The sequence below is a fragment of the Carassius auratus genome, chromosome 29, assembly GCF_003368295.1.
Source record: "Carassius auratus strain Wakin chromosome 29, ASM336829v1, whole genome shotgun sequence".
NCBI classification, from domain to species: domain Eukaryota; kingdom Metazoa; phylum Chordata; class Actinopteri; order Cypriniformes; family Cyprinidae; genus Carassius; species Carassius auratus.
In genome coordinates this window covers 17363550-17387002 of record NC_039271.1, presented here as the reverse complement: position 1 = coordinate 17387002, position 23453 = coordinate 17363550, and the positions used below count along the sequence as shown (strand labels likewise).

General features: G+C 34.3%; 1 protein-coding gene across 2 annotated transcripts in view; it reads right to left on the bottom strand.

Moving 5' to 3' along the window:
• The window catches only part of LOC113048239 (scm-like with four MBT domains protein 2), a 36108-nt gene extending 12877 nt beyond the window's left edge, over positions 1-23231 (bottom strand). Inside the window, exons 1-5 of one of the 2 annotated variants that reach the window (XM_026209919.1) lie at positions 23054-23231; positions 17322-17416; positions 15223-15463; positions 10486-10506; positions 3137-3225 (exon numbers count right to left, since the gene is read on the bottom strand). In XM_026209919.1, the coding sequence (XP_026065704.1) occupies positions 3137-3225; positions 10486-10506; positions 15223-15463; positions 17322-17414 (444 nt within the window). In that variant the 5' untranslated portion in view covers positions 17415-17416; positions 23054-23231. The remainder of the gene's footprint in view (positions 1-3136; positions 3226-10485; positions 10507-15222; positions 15464-17321; positions 17417-23053) is intronic. The other variant, XM_026209920.1, reaches the window with a different exon arrangement.
• Positions 23232-23453: the final 222 nt, after the last annotated feature.

Below are 23453 nucleotides of genomic sequence, written 5' to 3'. Positions count from 1 at the left end.
GAATTGGGAATTTAACAGTGATTCTATACTGCCTTTGAACCCTCCTGAGAAACTTTTACTTTCAGAGTCTGGAGAAATGATGACATGAAATGCATAATTTGGGGTTGAAAAGATGGATGTACTGGACAATTTCTTCTTTCTTTCTCTTTTTAATGAAAAATGAAGCATTAAAGCACAACATTAGGTGTATAATTAACACTGTTGGGAACGTTACTTTAAAAAAGTAATTAGTTATAGTTACTTGTTCCAAAAAGTAACTGAGTTAGTAACTGAATTACTCTATAATAAAAGTAACTCGTTACCATGGCAAGTAACTATTTGCATTACTGTAAAAAAAAAAAAAAAAAAAAAAAAAAAAAAAAAAAAAAGGTTGCCATATGTCAGAGAATTTGTCCTTTTTTTTGTTGCACTTTTCACAAGTCAGTTGAAATGAGTATAACAGACAGGTGTTTGTACATAACTTTCTATATTTATTGCACGTCAAGAGTTTTATCTTGCACTTCAAGTATAATCTTTGTAAGAAAAGTGTTTTTGGCCACTAGCTTTGTAGATGCGTGTCACACATTACATGTACACATTACATGCACGTTCTTGCATTTGACCACAATTAATTTGAAGTAGTGCTTATATCTCCACCTTGAAAATGCCAACTTTTCATCGGATTGCTCCTGACTTGCCATTTCTGCTGCTGCTGCGAATCTCTGTGTAGCTGTTGCGTGTGTGTGTGTGTTTGGCGCTGCTGGCGCTGGCGCATGTGCCGGCATGTGTGTAATAACACTGGCTCTGATTGGCTACCATGAAACACATGACTCTGCCTTAGCCAATCATATTCGCTTATCTCATTATTAACCCACCTGCTCACTCGCTGTGTGAGCCAGGGGTGCATTCGGATTGCATAGTTTATTAAATCAATTTAAATCATTAAATCATTTAAAGTTCAGTAACGTTAACGGCGTTGTAATGACAGGAAAAGTAATTAGTGAGATTACCGCGTTACTGAAAAAATAACGTCGTTACCTAACGCCGTTCTTTTAAACGCCGTTATTCCAAACACTGGTAATTAATACTTAATCTGTGTTTTTTGTTTTCATATTTATTATTGTCTTGCAATTAGGGATGTAACAATTCACTCAACTCATGATTCGATTTGATCCACGATTTAGGTTTCACAATTCGATTTTCTCACCATTTATTTATTTATTTTTTACAAAATGAGATTTATATAGTAAATGAAAACGTCATTTTATTAGGCTATTGCTGCACGTTTCTTTGTGAAATTGAAATTTAACAAAACTAAATAGAAATTTAAAAACAAACCCTGAATCAAACAAGTTACACAAATAAAATAAATCCCTTAACCCTTTAACTGCCCCACCAAGAAAAAAGCATTTGAAAATTTTTTTGTTTGCATTTCTTATCTCCTTATGTCATTAGTTACCACACTCAATGTATTTTTTTTCAACACGTCCCATAATTTTTTAAATATCGGCCTCTACCAAATGGTTGATATGTCACTTTATGGCAGAAGTACCGGAATTCATACACATACTATGGAAATCAGAAAATATGAACTATAATGAATGATCAGAAAGTTATATTTCTCAGCAAATAGTACATTCTGACAGCAAAAAGGATTATCTGAAAACATTAGCTTAGCTTTTCTACGTTTACCATAAAGTGACAAATCAACCATTTGGTTGAGCATGCAGTTAAAGGGTTAATATGAACAAACTAAAGCTTTGTCTGCACTTTCCATTTTTTTAATTAGAGGCACTAACTGGATTCTAATCATGATCCACACAAAGATGCAAAATACATGCAGCATGAGTAGTTTTTATTCTAAATTTGACTGTATAAATTAGAAATTTGAAGCAAAAACAATGTTCTGACTTTAGTTTTGTGAAATTGTAAAGCATAAAAACCTTCTAAAAACGCAGTTAAAGTCAAGGCGATGAGTAGACTGAAGTTGGGCTCAGGTGGTTGTGCTGCGGGATATGTTTCCAATACATTTATTTATTTTTGGAGACTCGCCACAATTTTAAAACTGATCGATTTTCAAAAAGGCTTCGTTGAATAAACATGAGTAACGTTAATTATGCACTGCACGTTTAATGATAATAATTCCTTACATTTATATGTTTAAATATTAAAACGAGGCACAGGTGTTTTTATATCGCTGTATTTCTGAAGGAAGACTTGCATGTTATATGCCTGATAAAGCAGCGTGTGAGCGTACCAGCTCTGCTTTGTTTACAGCTGTTACTGGGGAAACCTCTATTTCTCGCACTTTATGTCTATGCTTTAAAACATCTCCTGCTGGCAAAGAATGAATTAGCATTTTCATTTAGTCTGCCTGATCTACGCAGCAAACATATTTTGTTTGTTATCAAAAAAAAAAAAAAAAAAAATCACTCTAGAGGGACTTGGCTGTTGTTATTGATTCTATTTGGAAGTCTACTGGAAGTTAAGTTAGGTCCACAAAAGCGCACATATGCAGTAAAGTTTGTTTTTGTTGTTGCCGTTGAAACCGTCTATAAACACTACTTTAAAATGCATTGTTCAGAGGCAAGATGAAAAGAAAATACCACATACTCTTTTCTAAAAACAGTCAGTTCCACCTCAAGATCGCGATTTGTTTGGCATCTCAACCTTTTTTTTATATCATCTCATATTTGAATCGATTTTCGACCGGCTCACAGTTAATCATTACGTCCCTACTTACAATCACAGACAATCACAGGAAACCATTGTCTGTGTTGAGCAAGCCCATCAAATGATCATTTACACATTTTTTTTAAGTCTTGTTTTAATTAAGGTTAAATTAAATATGGCGTCTGCCCTGATTAAGGCCAATTTGGCTTTCCTTTTAGCAATGATTTAGAGGTTCTCAGTAATTATATAGCTAATAAACAGAATTATGGTATTTGGCATAAATGTATCTGTCACTTGATAATATGGCTAATACTACAGTAATAATAATATTTGGCCCAGTGTTTGTTCCATGTGTAGGGCTGGAAATATGGTGTTTGACACTTCTGCTGTAGATGCTGTAGATACTAATTTGTTAATGTTAAGAACAGTTACTTTTGTACATTTAACATATAAATGTAGACATAAACACAAATGTCATTCTCACCCCTTCAAGCAGGTTTGCCGGTGCTGTCCGTGAACCTGTGAGCTCTTTGATTAGAAACTCAGTCCAGTCACTGTTCTTCTCTTTAATAGCTGAAAGAGATGAAGAAAGAGTGGGTGTAGAGTTTTGCATGATAGAAATTCAAATTCACATACAATTCACACTTTCGTGCATAGAATTATGTTGCTATTTGATTTTATCTTTTTTTGTTTGTGTGTGTGTGTGCATGCGTGTGTGTTTGTGGTTTTTACATTAATAACCCCTATTAATATTACAACTAATATAACTCTATTTTCTGGCTTTATCTTCTCTTTTGTAGCCCACTGTACACGGGTCAATATCCTATTTTTGCCGTTTGCATCAAATAAAATAAACAAAAGTGATTTTATATGCACAAAAAGTATATTAAATTAAAAGAAAGCTTTTACTTTATGGTTCACATAATTTTGTGAAAATAAAATTTCAAAATATGGGTGAAATAATTGTTCATCATTCAGCGTAACAGATATATGTATTTAAAAATGAAAGAACGTACTGAGGGATATCTTTATGTAAACAGATATATTTACAAAACATTCAATATATATAAAAATGAAACCGCGTACAACATACTTCCTAAAAGACATAAAAGAATAAGTGGTCATACAAAATTTTATAATATTTTCAAAACTAGTGGTTTACAACAGCATGCATTCGAAAAAATATAATGAAGCTAAACTTTTGTTTTGATGCTTGAAAACATGGTTGTTTCAAACATCAGTTCACACTCTAACATCAACAGATATAAGGATATACCATTTAATAGACTTCCTCTCTCTCAAACATCTCCCTACTTCCTGCCCCATGGTGTCAGCCACATAAAATATTCATTTATGCATTACAAATGTATATAACAAGAAGTCAGTTCCTGCATTGGAATGTCTAAACAGCTCCAAACATCTTGCTTTTGTACGATTGTACACAGTACTTCCTTACAGTAAAGTGCTACCCAGTTATGTGTTACAGAAGAACAACAACACATTAATCATAACAAGTTGTGCACCGTTCGTACAAAACTGTACGCTAGCATCAGCAGAATTCACACTGCAGAAGTTCCTATGTTGTTGACTTAGCTTGACTCTGAGAGCCAAATAGTGTCTCTGCCCTGCTACGTCACGACTGCTTCGCTCAATAACACATGATCGCACTCATGTGGGTGTGATCTCTGCCCTGACGAAGGATTTGAGTAAACAAAGAGAGAGAGAGAGAGAGAGAGAGAGAGAGAGAGAGAGAGAGTGAAAGAAAGAGAGGCAGGAGTAGAAACAGTTGAATTTTATTGTATGTAAAGGCTCAAAGTAAATTCAATACTGACTTTTTAATATGAACAAGAATATGCCAAAAAGACATAATGATATTACAATGACTGAATATTTTGGCATACTATGCCGAATGCAAATTTAGATATATTTATATTAAATTTTAAAATATATAATTTTTTGTTTATTATTTAAGGCCATTAATCCTACTTGTGAAATGTTATTTTTAAGAAAAGATCATATTTTTGTTGAATAAGATTAATTTAAAAAGTTTTATCTTAAAGAGATATTTTACATGCATATAATAAAATGATTTTAACAGATGTTAACAACAAAACATAATTCAATACAGTTGACTTGTTTCCAGTAAATAACTACAAATCCCTTCAATCTAGATCACTTTTTCCAGAAAAGCATACAATTTACAGATAATGTATTACGATACGATTATTATTATACATTTATTACATATTCAAATATTTCTGCTTATTCCATTAGTTGAAGTGGTGTTTGCAACACATTTTACTTCTGTAATGCATTGTTTTATTTTATTTAAATTTACAGGGTTATGTAAAATCTTTTCAGAGTCTGAGCAAGTTAGTATTAGTTATTACATTATAATTAAAGAGAGTAAGATTTATGGTTCAATTGGAGGAAACAACAGTGAGTAAACTTGATTTGTTTTGCGGTGTATCTGCTCTGTCATTGTGCTGTCTGTATTTCCCCTTGATGCTTTACAGACTGCAATAGAGCAACTATTTTTACAGATACACTTTAAATTTATCATCATGCTTTTTTTAATAACAGAAGCTCAGGCGTCAGAGACTAGTTTTCTGGCCATTTCCATTTAAACAGGATGCATCTTCCTATATCTATTATTTTCTCTTTTAAAGTTGCCCACTAACTACTAATTACAGCCACTATAACACTTACTTTTTAAAATATGCATCTTGTGGTAAATGTATTACATTGTGGTTTAAATGTTGCTTCTAAAATTCTATATAGCGTCTTTTTATTACAGACTTTATTACATTGGCAAATATGACCACAGTTTGAGAACATTAATCAGATTAACTGATTTTTCAGGAGAAACAGCTGACATTTGCTCTATTTAATATCATTGCTTTGTAGAAACAAGAAGGATCTTAACAAGATCTCATTTGTTATTTTTCTTTCTTATGGGATTGTGTCTATGTAGATGTTAATAGTGTAAAGTCCCTTGTGGCCTTTTTTCTTTTGTTTCTTTTGGCTGCACCGACTTGTTCAGATCAAATAAAGAAATGCATAATTTACAATAACTCAAAGAGAGACACATGAGCCGGTTTGCGTTTCCTCTTTTCTGCACTAGGGAGTCTCTATGCAAATATTCATTTTGCAAAAGCAGATTTGCATATCTTCCAACAACTCTTCTATAAACAGCGGGGACAGATTTAAAAGAGTTTCCCTCGCTCGTGTAATCAAAGCAATTATTCAAGAGAGGAAGGGGAACAAAACACTGTGTTAAAGCGTTGTGATACTGACTCACTGGTTCAGTAGAAACAACCTGTCCTGTGTCTCTGAAGAGGATGATATGATTTCCTGTTTGCCTGCCAACAGCTAGTACATCCAGGATAGTATTTTTAACAGCAGAAAAGGTCATTGCTTAATCAGGATATTTGGCTGGTTTCTGGTTTTAGGATATTATTATTGCTGCCAAAAAAAATACTACATTTAGACTATTAATATTTAGGGTTTAATAATGTAATATCCAAACTTTCATTTTTTTTTATACAAGCATAACAATGAGTTTAAATAATTTTAAACATACACATGCAGTCATTCTGTACATGCATGGGATTTAACAATCACATCTGACCACAGAAATATATTAAGGTTAAATGCATTAGTGTGCCAAACCACACTATTAAATCAAAAAGACTACTCACTATATAAAACCATCACAGAAGTGGCTAGGTGAACCACCACAGTATTGTCTGAAATTTTGTGGTTTAAAGGACCCAACACTAATAGCTACAATGAGAAAAAGTTGTCTGTGAATGAGTGCTTGTGGCAGAATGCAGCTGTGTCCCGGTGTGTAATCTTTGCAGCACAAGTGTGTACGCTAATCGCTAGCAGTAGTAGCGCTAGAACGGGTGCGTGGGCCATTGCCATGCTAACTACCCCCTTAAGATGTGTGTTCCACACTCTTCAGTTCATCACTTTAGCTCATGACAATGTTAATTCAACACATATTTAAGCGATTAACCCTGAGCCTTGTGTGCTTAAGTGCATGTGTGTGTGTGTGTGTGTGTTTATCAGTTTAGTAGCTTATTTTCAGGCTTATTGGCTATACAACGTAATGAATGAATGAATAACTGATTCAGTTCATACAGAAAACAAGTATTATTCAAAAATTTGTAAGTCTACACTTAAGTTAAATACATATTAAAGGCCATTCACACCAGTAACAATAACTGTAAATTCAGTTAAAAACTAATTAACTCAATTTAAAAGGATAGCAGAGTCCACACCACTTTCAGAATAATTTTTCCATCCAATGAATACTATAAACATTGACAGCCAATCAGCATCCTGCTTTAAAGCAGCAGATGAAAGAGCACACACTTATAATAAACCGCTATCGTATGTTGATGTGGATGCTAATATAGTTATTGTTGTAGTTTATAGTAATCATTCTTGATGTGAACAGGATTTAATTTCTATGGATACATACAAAAAAATCAACTCTTTCCTGTTTAGAAAAAAAAAAAAAAAACAAGCAAAATCAACCCTGTTTGAGGCTTTCTCAGCTGTTGAACACAAAAGAAGATATTTTGAAGAATGTTGGTAACTGAACAGTTGATGGTAGCCATTGACTTCCACAGTATGGTGAAAAAAAATGGCTACCATCAACTTTTCAGTTACCAACATTCTTCAAAATATTTTCTTTTGTGATAAAGATAAAGAACAGGTTGGGAATCATTTGAGGGTGAGTAAAACATAACAGATAAGGTCAACTATCCCTTTGAAATATGTTGGCAATGTTTTACAATTTTGTTTGTTTCAGTTTTATGCCCTAAAGTAGTGATGTCTGAATAATTCAGCTCTTTGTGGTTCTCATGACTTCTTTTAAAGAACCTATTCACAAATCAGGCTAAATGACTCATGTCAACACTTCCATCGCGTCTTAGTCTAAATGAACCAAGAAGAGAGAAGCAAGTGAGCTAATAGTTTGAGAAAAAAAAGTTTAATTTACACAAATTATCTTTTTCAAAACCTTGCATATGCCCGGTTCTTGTTATCATGTGGCGTCTCCTTGAGAATCAATGACTGCTTGCAATCTTTTGTAACTGTTGTGTACGAGTCTCTCAATTGTCCTGAGCACCAATGCTGAATCTCAAAATCGTTAAGTCACTGTGGGGAAGAAATGAAATGTGCAGAGCATGCTGGGAGGGCAACAAACTGATTGGACCTGAAGGCTTTTTGTCAAGAACAGCGGGCAGCTTCACTATTCGGGAGAAACCGAGGACCCACACACAACTCTCACAAAAGACTAGAAACAGAAAAGGAGAGTCCACAAAAACGTAACATAATTTCTGAATTAATTTATGAATTTTAGAGATTCTTGTTATTGTAAAATGTAGAAATATCTTACCAATTTTGCATTTTACATTTATGAGTTTAGGGATCAAATCTTTATTTATGTTTCATAGTGTACATTATAATGTTGAGATGCCTAAATGTTATTATTTTAAATATATTTGACTTTTTTTTTAATTTTTTTTTTAAATTAAATAAGACTTTTTTGTCTTATTTAATTTATTTGAATTATTTGTTTTGTATTCTTATCTGGTATTTTTTTCTATAGATGTAATAGTATATAAATAATGATTTATTATTATTACTTTTTTTTGAATGATGACTGTTTTTATCAGTATGCATAATGTTTTTCATTTAACAGTTGTTTTTGCACCGGAAACAGAAAAAGGTGTAAAAAGGGTTTCACAGAGCATGATATACGTGCAAAGATGTGCGTGCATCAAGTGAAGCATGCCAGGCTAAGTAGCTTTACATATGACCTCCGGAGTTGTATGTCTCAGCTACACAAATTCATGCAAATACACAAGCTCACACTGAAACCACCATAAATTAACACCTCACACACACTCTCATTCATACTCACATAATCTAATACACAGACCTAAGCAAGCAAGCATAAGGAACAAAGAAGGAAGATAAACAGAAAATGCTACAGGGATTGAAAAAAAAAGACATTATGAGAAAGAAGAGGAATTCCGGAGGATGTCTGAGAAAGATGAGATGAGAAATATAGAAAAAGACCCAGAACAACAGATAATGCATGCATCAGAGACATGGGCATAGATTTGTGTGCATGCGAGATGATGTGTATCTACCAAAGTTAAAGGACTAGTTCACAAAAATCTCAAATTCTGTCACCATTTACTCACCCTCGTGGTATTACAAACCTGCACAACTTCCTTCCTCCCGTGAAACACAAAAGGGGAAATTAAATAAAAAATTAAAAAAAAATGCTATAGTCGCTCTTTTTCATATACGAACAATGATGGGACTGGAGCTTTTTAAGCTTAAAAAAAAAAACTATTATTTTTAAACGAATATTTTTTTAAACTATAAAAACACCATTCATCATAAAAGTAGTCACTATAACCAGTGTGCCATATTCCATAAGTCTTAAGTGATATAACTTTTTCCTGCAAGTTGAGTGAAATTTTGTAGTTATAATTTTCTCTGATCACTTCATTGTTGGTCATTTGAAATCAACAATTTGAGACCACTGAATTCACTCATTAAAGAAAGAACAAAATAACAGACAGTCAAGAATTTTTTGTGAATTACTACTTGCATTTCATTTGTTTATCAAACAAAACGGAGTCATTATCGAATATCCTTCCCAGTTTCTCATTTTGTAGGTTTGCAGGAGTTTCAAGAATTTTTTAAGAACTATTTTTGAAAGAACTAATAATAGGGTAGTTTTTGTTCAGTGTGAAAGGAGAACCACGTTCAAATTCTAACATACCAGTGTTATTACAACACAGGCAAACCAGAATTCAGCAGTTAGTTATTATTATGGTTTCTGTTGAATGGAAAAGAGCAGCTTTCACACGGAAGGAACACCAAGAGTGGAAAGATGATGACTGAATTTAGCCGTTAAATGTATATGAAGGGAAGAGTGACACAGATGTATGTGTGATTAAAATTAGATTTCTGTCCCATAATTTTAGACACCTTTTCTCTTACATATATATGCATCCTTATTTTAAAGATAAAAAAAGAAGAAAAAAAACCTTTTCAAATAATTTTAGTGACTTTTAGACTCACTCACAGTGTATACAACAAACAAGAGTTGTACACATTTGAAAATAAAATAAACCTAAACTTTTCAAAATTGAAACGTGTCTAAAATTAACTAACCCATCAAAGATGTAAATTAGTTTTTTATTAATCAGAACAGATTTAGAGAACTGTAGCATTACACTAATCAATCCTCTTCAGCGAATGGGTTCTGTCACAATAAAAGCTGATAAAAACATCACAATAATCCACATGACTCCGATCTCGTGAAAGCTGCATGTTTGTTAGAACAAAAAATTCCACATTAAGGATTTTTAACTTCAAACTGTCCCTTCTGGACAAAATATGAGTCATGTCTATTAATGTGTTAATCAGCTTTATTTTGACTATCATTCTGACGGCACCCATTCACTGCAGAAGACACACTGCAGTGATATGATGCAAAATTTCTCCAAATCTGTTCTGATTAAGAAACAAACTCTTCTACATCTTGGATGGCCTGACGGTGAGTTTTCAGCAAATTTCCATTTTGGGGGTGAACTACACCTTAGAAACGCCGACATATTCATACTCTTTCTAAATTTTAGCTTTAACATAGTGGTGAAAACATGGTGCGTTTGCCTATTTGATTGGAAAATGTTGAAAGCAAACCTTTGCCCTTGGTCTGAGAGAAAGGAGGACAGACAGAGAGAGAGAGAGAGAGAGAGAGAGAGAGAGAGAGAGAGAGAAGTAGGCTCGGCTTACCTGCTCTGAGGTAAACGTTATCTGAGAAATAAACAGACAGGAACAAAGATGACCAACGAGTACACACTGACTAAACACACACACACACACACACACACACACACACTCATAAAAGTGTGCATACAAACAAAACATTACTTTAGGCGCTAATTAAACACAGTTAAACAGACAATATTACTGGCTGTGCCTACACATTTTTTAAAATGAAGCTTCTGTACACACTATAAAACCTAATTAATTGCATTTAATTGCATTTAATTAAGACACATATCTTCTAGCACTCAATGTAATGAACCTTGCTAATGTTAATGTGTCATGATTACAAAAGTTTTCCATAAACCATCAGATTAAATACTAAACTCTGTTTCTACCAGCAGTTATATTCCTGTCAAAACACATGACGTAAATTACAGTATGACGTGTTGCATTGTTCACAGGCTGAATGATTGTGATGTAAAAACCCATCAGTTTTGAGGCTAACATCTATATGCTTGTGTAAACGCAACAAAATAAACTTTTTAAATGTTTGTTAGAAAACCAAAAATTGTAATGTCCAGTTAATTTAAAAGCATTTTAATTGTAAATGATAAAAACATTATAAATACCATCAAGCCTCTCATAGCAAGTAGCTGTTATGGTTTATTTTTAGTGCTAATTGTAATACGTTACCTATATTTCTTTGTGAAGGAAGTGGCTGTGTGTGGTTTACTGGGCTGTGATGTACATTAAAGGCATTGGCTGTTATATATAAAGGGGAGGGAGTGCTGTACTATGTTCTGCCCCAACTTCCTGTTTCATCACATCAACACAGGAACGCGAAGTGCACCAGTCAAGCCATATTCAATGGGTTTTGAAACACCTGCATTCTTTAACATCGCAGTACCCTTTTGGAGAATATTTCAACCGCTAACTGAACTTTCTTTGAAACAGAATCCTGCTTCAGAGCTTCTGGCAATTGTTGATGGTGTCTGACTGCATCTTATCTTAGAAATGCAAACACAGATTTTATCTGTTTCTTCTGAAAACACACATACACACAAAACCAGACTGATTGCTTGACAGTAACGGCAACTTTACATAGGAATAAATAGGAAATACAAATAAAAAATGAATTAATTCTTAAAATGTAATCATTTAGTTAAAACTTTTAAGCTGCAAAAATTATTTTTATGACTTCAGTTGGCATAATAATGTTGATTAAACTTAATTTAAACTAATTTCTGCGTTGATTGAATTTCTTTCAAAAATAGGTTAAAGTAACTTTGGAAGTCTTGTTAACTTTGGAAATTAGGTAGTGGATTTCTAGCTCCCAGCATGCTTTGCATAGGACTGGATAAGGTGAATAAATGTTGAAATAAAGTGTTTTGTAAGGTTTTATTTATTTATTTATTTATTTTTTTTGTAAAAGGAAAGGTAGTGTTTAATGCTGTTCTGTTTGACATTTTAAACCGTTTCTGTTATGTTGAAGTTTTTGTGGTTACCATTGTGCTGAAGAGTAGACCACATGAAGGTAAAGACTACATTGACTCTGTTAGCAATGAATGCGCTAATGCCTGTGACAGCTTGTACATAAGTTATATTTTGCGTTTGCTATGATAGCTGTGGATTTAGATTTTAAAAAGATCATTTAAATTAATTCCAGGCTCACAAATCCATTAGTTGTTACAAATGATTAAGCTCTTAACCTCAGTTTAGTTTGTTGGTTGAACATGATTTCATTAGAAGTTGTCATAACTCAAAAAAATGTATGCAAACTGTTGCGTTTATTTTATTTTATTTTATTTTTTTCTGAGCTAAAACATTGTTTTTTAGGGTGTACATTGTAAGTGGATTACCTAGATTTTTTTTTCAAACTGAGGTTAAATTGAAAGTATTCTAGTAACTGACAGCATTCCACAAATGCATTCCATAAGTTGAGTTTTACATTATGCATACTGAACTGCATAGAGTATAGTTAACCTGGAATGTTCCTTTAATATGCATAATGAATGGATGAAATAAACATGTCAATTTTAAATACGAATTACAAAAATCCAATTCTGCAATCAAATACCAGAAGCAGTTTCCTCATTTGTTAAGGGATGCATCCAGTAAAAAGTGGGGAAATATACAATCAGCTAGTCCTTATCACGAAAAAAAAAAAAAAAAAAACGTGCCTTCATGATGATCTTGTGACAGTGGCAGAATGCAACATATCACTATCTGAGATCAAGTTTATATGAAATATATAAGGTTAAGAGAGAAAAATATGAATGTGCTACTGATAAAATACAATTCTGTCAGTATTTACTCACCCTCATGTCATTCTAAAACTGAATGCATGTTGCTTATCAGACACTTTATAGCATATGAAACAGCATGAATGTGAAAAAAATGATGACAGAATTTAAATTTGTGGATGAACGATCACTTTAAAGCAATCCATCATGACTGAACACCATTATGCAATATTCAGAATTATTAAAATTCAGTATTGTCCCCAAGCCAACTAGAATCATCCTGCCAGAATTGGGCTCAGCATCGGCCCTTATTGTGTCTTGAACATTCAGGCTTACGTCTGACAACAGAACAGTTTGTTCAACAGATTATCTCTCTCGTTCAAAACCTTTTCTGCCAAAATAACCTTTTCTAATATGGGCAAAACTGGTATGGTCAGATTCTCCCAGGACAGGTTTAACAAACTAGCTAGTTTCTCTTTAAAAAAACAAAACTAAATTGAATGATACCCATTCTCAGAAGTGTGGAGTGGTACAAAAAGATATTGAGATGGTCAAACATGAGCAAATCCACCAAATTATGATTTAAGATGTCTTGGAGGAGATCAGGTCATTGTCAGGCTCCACGATTACCTGTTATAACCTGTTTTTAGGTTATAACATTTTAAGTCTTAATGTAATAGCATATAGAATTCAATGATATTATAAAGTACAATAGATCTGAGAGCATTGCAAATATTTGACAGCAGCCCAGAGGTGGAAGTCATACACTGCATGTTTAGGGTTCAAATCTCAAATCTGTTGTAGGATGCGCAGTGGGCAAACAGCAAAGTTCTGCTATATCTCTGTACAACAATGAATGCTGTAACCCTAAAAAGGTCAAGACTGTGGCCTGCAGCCGAAGATCTGACAGACGTCTGTTTAGATGCTGCTACCTTGGACCAATGAATAGAATTTCGTCCATTTATCTGTGACTGCTGGATATGGATTTTTAAAAATAATTATATAGAAATTGTACTTTGGCCAAAAAAATAGTGTATATCTGATTATAACTAAAAAGACAAATAATAAGCACTCTATTTTTCCAATAAACAAAAATGCATTATTTTTTTGGTTAATTGCCATGACTTCTGCAGGTTTTTATTAACAATCTTTTTCAATAAAAAAACTGATCTAAGTTTTATTTTAAAAACTATAGATTTATATGAAATATAATTTTAATCCTTAAATTATAATTTATTTCTGGCCCAGTAGATATTTATTTAAATAAACCCACATCCGTCCTGTATTTCTATTCTTTATCAAATAGGTTTTTGCAATTTCTACATTAACTCCACACTTTCCAAAAATTTCATTTCTAACTCTAATTATGTTTTATTCCACTCTAATGAATCTGCGCTTTAAGACAGAGAAAGATCTTCAACAAATGTGTAACTTATCAATAATAATGATTGATATAATAATAGAAAGTGTTAACAGTGTAAACATGCACAAAATAGCAAGTGCTGGATTATTATAAAGAATTCTGACTGTTAACCATTGCTGGGCAAACATCGAAAATCCAGGTTACAGTTCATGAAAAAAAGATGATATGGTCTGTTGAATAATACTGATAACATGCTTCCGGTTCCAAAGAATCAATCCCATCTTCGGAAGAAAATGATCCACTTAAACCTAAATCCACTTCCATCTGTTATAGACATTACAGTGCTCATAAATTCTCATAAAATCTTGCTTCCATTTTTAACAGATATAGAGAATCCTTCATCTATATGCTGATGATACGCAGAACAATTTTCCTTTAAAACATAATGATAAAAATGGCTTACAACCACTGTTGGCCTACTTACAATAACTTAGGTTTTGGCTTTCGAGTAATTTTCTAAATAAAAATAAATAAATAGATAAATTGAAATAATTCTATTTTGTGGATCTCCGGGCCCATGAAACTCAATGTGCCGGAAATCTTGGCATTCTGTTTGATCATAACTTATAAGGGTTATGATAAACAGATCAGTAATGTTGTAAAATCATCGCACTATGAGCTCCCTTTGTTTCTACTTTTAAGTCTGCTCTAAAGACATAAGTATTATCTCCAGCTTTCAATACCCCTTGATCATTGGTCAAAATATTTTTTATTATTATTGTTGTGTTTTAAAGTTGAAAGTCTTGTTTTATTTTTTATTATTTCTATGTTTTGTTCTATTCTGTACAGCACTTTGGTCAACTTCGGTATGCTTATACAATACAATAAATACAATAAATAAAAAATAAATATTGTATTGTATTTTGGACAATGCATTTATTTTCCAACAACTTTGCATTGTTTGTTTGATTAGCACAAATATTTAAACTGTCTGTTGTTATTTGAACAAGGTGGACTTGCTACATGCAAATCGAGAAGCTGTTTGTGTGTGGGCAGGGGGATGTCATTTGTTTAGACAGGAGGGACTGTTTCATCATGAGCTTTTTCTACGTTTGAATGGATATGTATCTCTGAAGGTGTGCACTCGTGCCTTACCTTCAGGCGGCTGAAGCGTTTTGTTGTTCTGAGCGCACCAGCCGACAGGATGAAGTTCGGCTGTCATGACATCACACCAGAAGTCAGCCTTGCGGTCGTCGCCATAGCCACAGTAGCGTAACAATAGCAACTGACCACATGTGGTTATAATGGTGGCCACCCAATATGTGTCCAGACTGCCCTTATTAGCTACTTCAAGCTTCATTCCGGGCTGAAAACTGCTCTGAAGACTGAGCTCCACCTGTAAGGTTTAGTCAGATTAGTGTGATGTAATAAGACTTTGATGCATTCTTCCATTAAAAATATATGGGTTTATTGATGGTCTCAAAACACTGGGTAACCCGCTACAGTAAGGTTCCATTAGTTAAGCAAGTTGAGCAATACATGTATAACGGTATTTATAAATCTTTGTTAATGTAAATTAATGAAAGGAAGAAAAAACAGTTGTTCACGGTTAGTTCATGTTAATTTAAAATGCATTAATGTTAACTTTTGATTTTAATAATGCATTAATACATTTTTAAATCAGCATTAACTAAGATTAATGCTGCTCAAGTATTGTTCATGCTTAATTCATGTTAACTTAAGCAGTTAACTAATGATGCTTATTGTAAAGTGTTACCGTTAAATAAATGTGTGTAATTCTCAGGACCCAACGCAGCACCAAACCAAACCTGTATTTCATGTTTTTTTGGGTTGTATTTTTAACCTTGCTCCTGATTTTGAACTTTCACACCATTTACAATATCATCAATTCAATTCAAAATGCATTCAAATGTTACGTCTGTAAGCTTTATTTTTTTAAGTGCCCCTATAATGTTATTCGAATATTGCCTTTCATGCAGTGTGTAATGCAGCTGTGTGTGAATGTAAATGATCTGATCATGTAAATGATCGGCTTTGATCAGCCTAAACGAGTCATTAGTCATTAGTTCGAATCCCACTTCAAGGACGGCTACATGTCACAGGGTTACACATTTGCATAATCCCACTTATTTTTGTGTTCCCGTCATTTAACTGATGACTACTTCTCTAATCTCGGGAAGATCAACACAGGATTCACAAAACACTAACTCTCGAAAGATGACTCAGTATCCAGTTTATCTGGACCAACTGGCTCATTGAATCACAATGTGTAAGTATGATAAATAATAAGTGTTTATATTTTCTATCAAGTGTTCAAAATAGCATGGTAATGGGTGTATGGTTTCCGACACGCGCTGTATGCCGTAGACCAATCAAAACAGACTGGGCCATCTGACCAATCAGAGAAGAGCCGGTTCCCAGAAAGGAGGGGTTTAGAGAGACTGAATCTTAGAACTGCTTTAAACGTTTCATTTGAGAATCATTGGAAAATGTGGTGATATTAAATACATATTTTGAGAAAACAAAAGCGTTTTTTGACCTTGCATGCATGTAAACCTATTGTAGGAGACTTCCAAAACAATATTAGGAAAAATGGCATTATAATGGGGGCAGTTTAATATTTTTGAAGGCAGTGTATTATGCTCACCAAGGCTGCAATTATTGGATCAAAAATACAGTAAAAACAGCAATATGGTGAAAAATTATTACAATTACTAATTACCACAACTTGAAATAAATATTTTTTGCTTTAAGATACTCTAAAATATAAATGATTTCTTAGATTATATATATTCTTACATATATATATATATATTTATTTAATTATATTTATTTATTTATTTTTAAAAGCCTCCTATGCTCACCAAGGCTGCATTTATTTGATCAAAAATACAGTAAAAACAAATACTGTGAAATATTTACTTTATTACTTTAAAATATGATTTATTGCTGTGATGCAAAGCTGAACAATGTAGCCACATTATTGCAGTCTTCAGAGTCACATGATCCTTCAGAAATCATTCAATCATCTAAATGTATTATCAATGCTGGAAACAACTGTGCTGCTTAACATCTTTTTGGAAACTGTTACTTTTTTTTCAGAATTCTTTGATGAATAAAAAGTTCAAAAGAACCACATTTATTCAAAATAGACATCTTTTGTAACAATATAAGTCAAATCCTTGCTGAAATAAAGCCCAGACTTTTGAAAGCTAGAGTGTATTGTAACATACATGTCTGAATGAAGTGTGAGGGGCAGCAGTGGCTCCAGTCTCTTCGAGGTACTCCTCCCAGTTAAAATCCACCTCCTCCTCTACACAATCCATGCCTGTAGGAAAGAGAGACAGAGTAAGTGTGTGTGTTCATGTTAGAGTTTGTTGTTAGCACTGTTGTTTTTGTGTATTTGGAGTGGGATGGTATTATAATGATTAGATATTCGGACTAGCCATATTCTGTTCGATGCAAATGTTTCTAACCAGCTCAAGTCCATGAGTCATTGTGTTCCAAAATGTGTCCCAATGCTATTCTTATCTCAAGTATGTGTTGTGTTTTCACTATATCCACAATGTGCTCTACAGTGAGTAAAATGAAATGGTTTCTTCTATGGTCAGTTAAATCAAATTCCTCATAAAATCTAATTCCGCCCAACATTTGTTCTCATTGAATATCTCGTTTCACACAAAAATGCGATGCTAGTTCAAATAATATGCTTTGTTTTGTCACTCCCATCTCTCTCTTCTGCTAGCTTCACCAAAGACCTAGTCTGATAGCATTATTATAAGAATAAATACACTAACGATTTCGGGTTTTACATGACACCATTTATGGCAACAAATGTTTCACTTTAAAAAAAAATCAAATTAGTGTGTTAGCCCTCATTCATCTTAAACAAGGACAAGATGGGGAGGACTTTCATATGTTTAATACTAGCTAGGACTAGGTGACCGTGTTCGAGAGCAGTGAAGCACATCGATCGAGATAAATGATTATACAGCTCAGTTAAACAGAAATAAATGTGAAGAATAAACTAAAACTAAGATAAGGTTACAATTCTACAACATTTACTCTTGACTGTGTGATAAAGATGCAGATTTATCATAAGCTATACCTCGTTGCGCTCATCTTCGAAATGAAAACATTGTTTATTCGCATCAAATCAAGTACAGTATTTACTCTCTCTATGCTATATAGAAATGCTGGAGAATTTCAAACAGACCATTTTACAATCTTGCAATCATTTCAGAGCAGCTAAGCACTGTTGGTGCTTTAACACTTTATTTATTTAAATTCAGAAAGAAATGAAAAGTAAAACACTTGTTTTTGTTTTGCTTATGCTAGCATAGACGTAAGACTAGTGATTCACATAGGTTCCTTCAAAGCCCAATACACCATTCTTTAAAAATAAAGCTTCCATTGGGGCTAATAAAGGTCAACACTTGTATTTTATTTATTTTTTTTAATCTCTAGTTCTTCAGAAAACCATTTATACTGGTGCTTTAAAGAATCCAGAAACAATCATACTGATATGAAGAACCTTTAAAAATGTTTGCATTTTCCATCATTCTTTCCCTTATTTCCAATCATTTCATTCAACACAACTCAAGAACACTATACAAGCAAACTGATTCGAAAATGTTGTTTGAAAGTACTGCAAAGAATCTTTTTTTTTAGAGTGAAGAGCAATAAATAATGCATTCATTGTGACACTAAAGTATTTTTCTTCTATTGAAGTCTCTGGTTTCAGATGGAACTAAGAATGAGAAGTGCACTTAAACACTGAAACCACTTCCTTGTAAATGACTCACTCAATATATGCCATGATGACAGTGTATCGTTATCTGTGTGTGTGTGTTTGTGTTAGAAACACAGCAGACCAATTCCACAGAAAAATATTATGGTTCTGTCACTCCTCTGCCAGATATTTCTGGCGGTGCTCCACACTAACCCGGTCAAAAAAGACAAGAATCAAAGCGGAAATGGCATTACAAGGATTCAGTATGTGGGCTTTAAATGTGGAAAATTTGTTTTTTTCCAGTTTCATGGGAATCCGCATCCAAACGGCTGTCAGACGGAAATGTGATCCATTTCTCATCAACTTATTTTAAGTAAAAACAACACTGTTGACCATTATAAAACAAGTCTTTTTAAATGATTAGTATAAAAAGCAATCTAATAATGAGAGGTTATTTTTTTGTTGGCAATATTTGTTCAAATGAGTAATATTCGAATGACAAACTAATATTTCATATTCATTGCGGCTGACATTTGGATGTCTTGATTGTGGGTTCGTTGTGGTTTGGCCAATGCAGTTGGGCCTGTGGGTGGAAAGACATCTCCAGACTGAAGATGTGGGAATAAAGTCAGTTATCAAGCCAAATCTATGATGTGGGATTTATCAGAGGGAATTCAGATATGAGGCAGGCCGTCATATCGATAAGATCATATTGAGCCAGAAGTACTTTCTCGCTCTAATCCAGGATTTGTTAAATTGTGGAAGGGGAATTAAAAGATTATCAGAGCGCAATGTGGCATTACTTTTCTTGCTCTGGCCTTTTTCAGTCTGAGACACATTTAATAATCCATTTGAATTGAATTTGAGTTGTTAAGGCTAGCTGTGTGTTCATCTGTCTAATGTTTAGTTTAGGATGTTGTAATACATTTATTTGGTCAGTTGATCCTAAAGACAATAAAATGAAATCCACTTGACTGTAATTGGTACCTACAGCAAACAAATTATTATTATTTTTGTTTTTGTTTATTTCTCCATGATTTGAATTTTTGGCTTCTTTGCCTTATGTTTTCCTGGAAAGTCTATATAACAGGATTAAAAGAAAATGCTTATGGCAAGATTCCTGAAATAGCTCCATTAAAAAAAAAAATATTTTGGACTGACAGAGAAGCCAATAAATCAAAGTATTATACATTAGGACCTCAATAATGTTGAGTAAAAAATAAATAACTCAGTGCAACAACAATTGCACAAGTAAATGCAGCAAAGAATAAGCAATATGTATAATAAATTAGGAGAATTATTAGATTGCTTAAAACCATGGGTCATCACTTGAAGCTGAGAGCATATACGACTGGCTAACTTTGCCCACGTTATGTGTGCAAACTGGCTAGAGAAGTCAATAATGTCAGGAATGGTCAGTGGACCATGCAGGATAGCATAAAGAATGTTACTCCATAAGATACAACTGAAAGGATAGATCATCCTAATGAATTATTTGCAATGCATGTTGTGAACTCAAGCAGGCCTACAGCATATTACATCTGTCTGATCAGTCCTCTGTTGGTGCCTTATATATATATTAAATTAAAGTCTTCAATTATTCTCATGTTTAACATGTGAAAAGGAGTGTAAAATTGCTAATTCTATTTCTCAGAACAATTTCCCTTTTACACAGAAAAATGCAATGTCAAAGTACCAAATTATTGTTAAACCAACCTGTCTGAATTTACTTCTTGAAAAAACTTGGTGGATAGTGAGTCAAATGGACTGAAACAAACATGTATAACATGAAGTCACTATCATTTTTTTTGACATTTAAACCTGATGTTATGACCTTCAACTTGTTCTTTTCTATTTTTTTATTTTTTTATAGCAAATCATTATCCAGTGCTGTAATGTATTAATCTTGAACTGAAATGATGACAACGTGATGGCATCACCAAGGTACATTATTAATTTCCTTTCTTTTTACTCAGCCAAAGAAAAATATGCATGACATAGCCTATCATTCTCTGTAAACACCTTTTGGCATTATAAAGGGAAATTCATGCAATAGATAATAGACTATTGGTAGGATAGGATAGTATATGTATAAGCCCATAGGCTATATCCCGAATAAGAATAAACACCATTCATTCCTGATCTGCAAGATGTTTTATTACACGACTCATCATAAATGTGGAAGTCTGTATAATTGAAGGCCACCCACATTTGTTTTCAAAGTGCCGTCCTCATTAGGACATTGCATCAGAGAAGGCTGAGTGTAAATTGCATTATTCAATCCACACCAGAACAACGCCAGTCACCCGATCTGTGCGACCCGAGGGTAAACTATCTAATTACCCTATGACATATCAGATATCTATCCCTGCACATCTAACAGCGTTTGTTTGTTTACCATGCCTTACATATTGCCTGCCAGAAGGCCTACTTCACGTGTTACGTAATCAACACGTGTGCGAATCATAGGCTATACTCTGCAACGTAATATTCAGATCGCAAACGTTAAAGTGAATATAGCGCCAAAAAAAGGCTTTAATTTGCCTTCACTGCCACAGTCTACGTTTGTAACGTTTCCGTGGAATGATGCGAAACCAAACGTTACTACCAAACGTTGTATATAAAGCTGTAAAATATATTATACGTGGGCCAACAACCTTTTGTTTTGACTTTGGCTACTTTTGGGAGGTCTTAATTAGCGGGTCACAATCTTCTTATCCCGCTTAACACGCACCCTTTAAGCGCCGGACAGGTGTCGCATCTGCAGTCATCCTGTTCTTCTACACTTAGATTTTGCCTTTATGGAAAAAAAAATGTGAGGGCTCAATCGATTCAAATGTCGAGCTTTCTCGAAGCTTGCGCAGTCAGGCAGTGTTTTAACACATGGATGCCATGAATTCAATAACCGTGTTATTGAAGTGTAGAGTTATCTTCATTTATCATGGATGAGCGGTTTAATTAATCGAATGCTTCTTGGCCTGCTATTTAGCCTAGGCTTTATGACAAGCGCAGACATGAAGAGACTTGCTGTATTCATCTCTTTCAGGTCAGGCAGAGAATTAAAGAGAGTACTATATATATACATATATAATTTCATCTGAGTTCATCTCATCTCCATTTCCCTTTCATTACAGGCATCAGTTTAATCCGCCCGTATGAAATCAAGGATAAAACCCCATGGATTTACTGCGACTTCCACTAATAGAAAGGTTAATCAAATAAATAGCTCTCATTTTGCCGAAAATTAATCACTTTTAATTCGAAATTTCGATTAGAACAGGACGGTTTGTTCTTCCCTCAAAGCGTGTCATGTCTTAATAAATAGCTTTTCGGAAATGGGGAAGCGCGTTTGATAAACAGCAATGATATGCGAATAAAATGATGGCTTTGTCAGCCCACCCAGCGAATAGTGCACAAAGCGAAACAGGAAATATTTGTGTGAGCATGCGTGATCCACTACTGTACTTCACACACTCTAAAAGTATTGCAGCGGAAAAAAACTCCGCCGACGTCGCCAAACGGCAACTTTGAATTTAATTCATTAAAGCACTTCCAGGTGCAGCGAAAGAAACGAAAACGGGACGCGTACGCAGTGCGGTTTTATTTTTTCCTTCTTCAAAGATTTGGCATGCCAGTTTTAACACACCTTAACCCGCCATGTTGAAAGTGGATTTGACACATGAGAAGCGAGGATTTCGGCGCATATTCTGCGCACCTGAATCACGTAGCCTGCGCCGACCGGCTCGTGACGTTCAAAAACATTCATATAAACACCGCCCGAAAATATCAACTTAAGTCGATATCTTCGCTGTGTCCTTTGAAATCGAAAGAAGGTCAGAAAGCAGTTTGGAAATAAAGTCAATATAACAGCGCGAGAGTCGCTTTAAGGAAGAGCACGACACGAAAATAATCGCTTGTTACATAAACGTTATTTTTCAGTGACATTTCCAGCGCGCGTCTCTTCGGATCGTAAATATATTTATCGGCAGAATCGAAAGTGTTGTCTCTCGACGTTCGTGTTATGTACAGACGCGGTTACTTTATTTTTCGGACCGTTTTGTCAACTCTTACGCAGACGCGTCTGTATATTTCTGACTGTTACGAACAACCTCCAAATGTTTTTAACGAGGAAAAAGCGCCTGGACGCGGAAATTCGCGCAAAGAAGCACGAGTCCGTGTCAGTCGCGACCACTATCACGGAATGAAGTTCATAACTGATAACGTAGTTTTTACCTTATGCGTGTTTTCCCCCGTCAATCTGAAATGAGTGATCCGGTGTTCTGGTTGAAGCAGGAGCTGTATGTGTGTATGTGTGTGTGTGTGTGTGGATGTGTGTGTGTCCAATATGGCATCATCCCGCATCTGCGCATGTCTCAAATCTACAGATTATTTTCAAGCCGACTCCTTCATTGACCTTTACAGCTGCAAAATTTGTTCAGCCCATTATAAATAGAAATGCGCCCGACCCTCCGCCTCTCTCATGTGGGGAACCTCATGGCTGTGTCTTAAAACCTTGTGAGCCTCCTGCATGGACAGTATTGGGAATTCATAGGCGCGTGAGGCACTTTTGGGCATCATTGACGCATGCATCGTTTTTGGACGCTTTAGACATTTTGATGGCCAAAATGCTGCG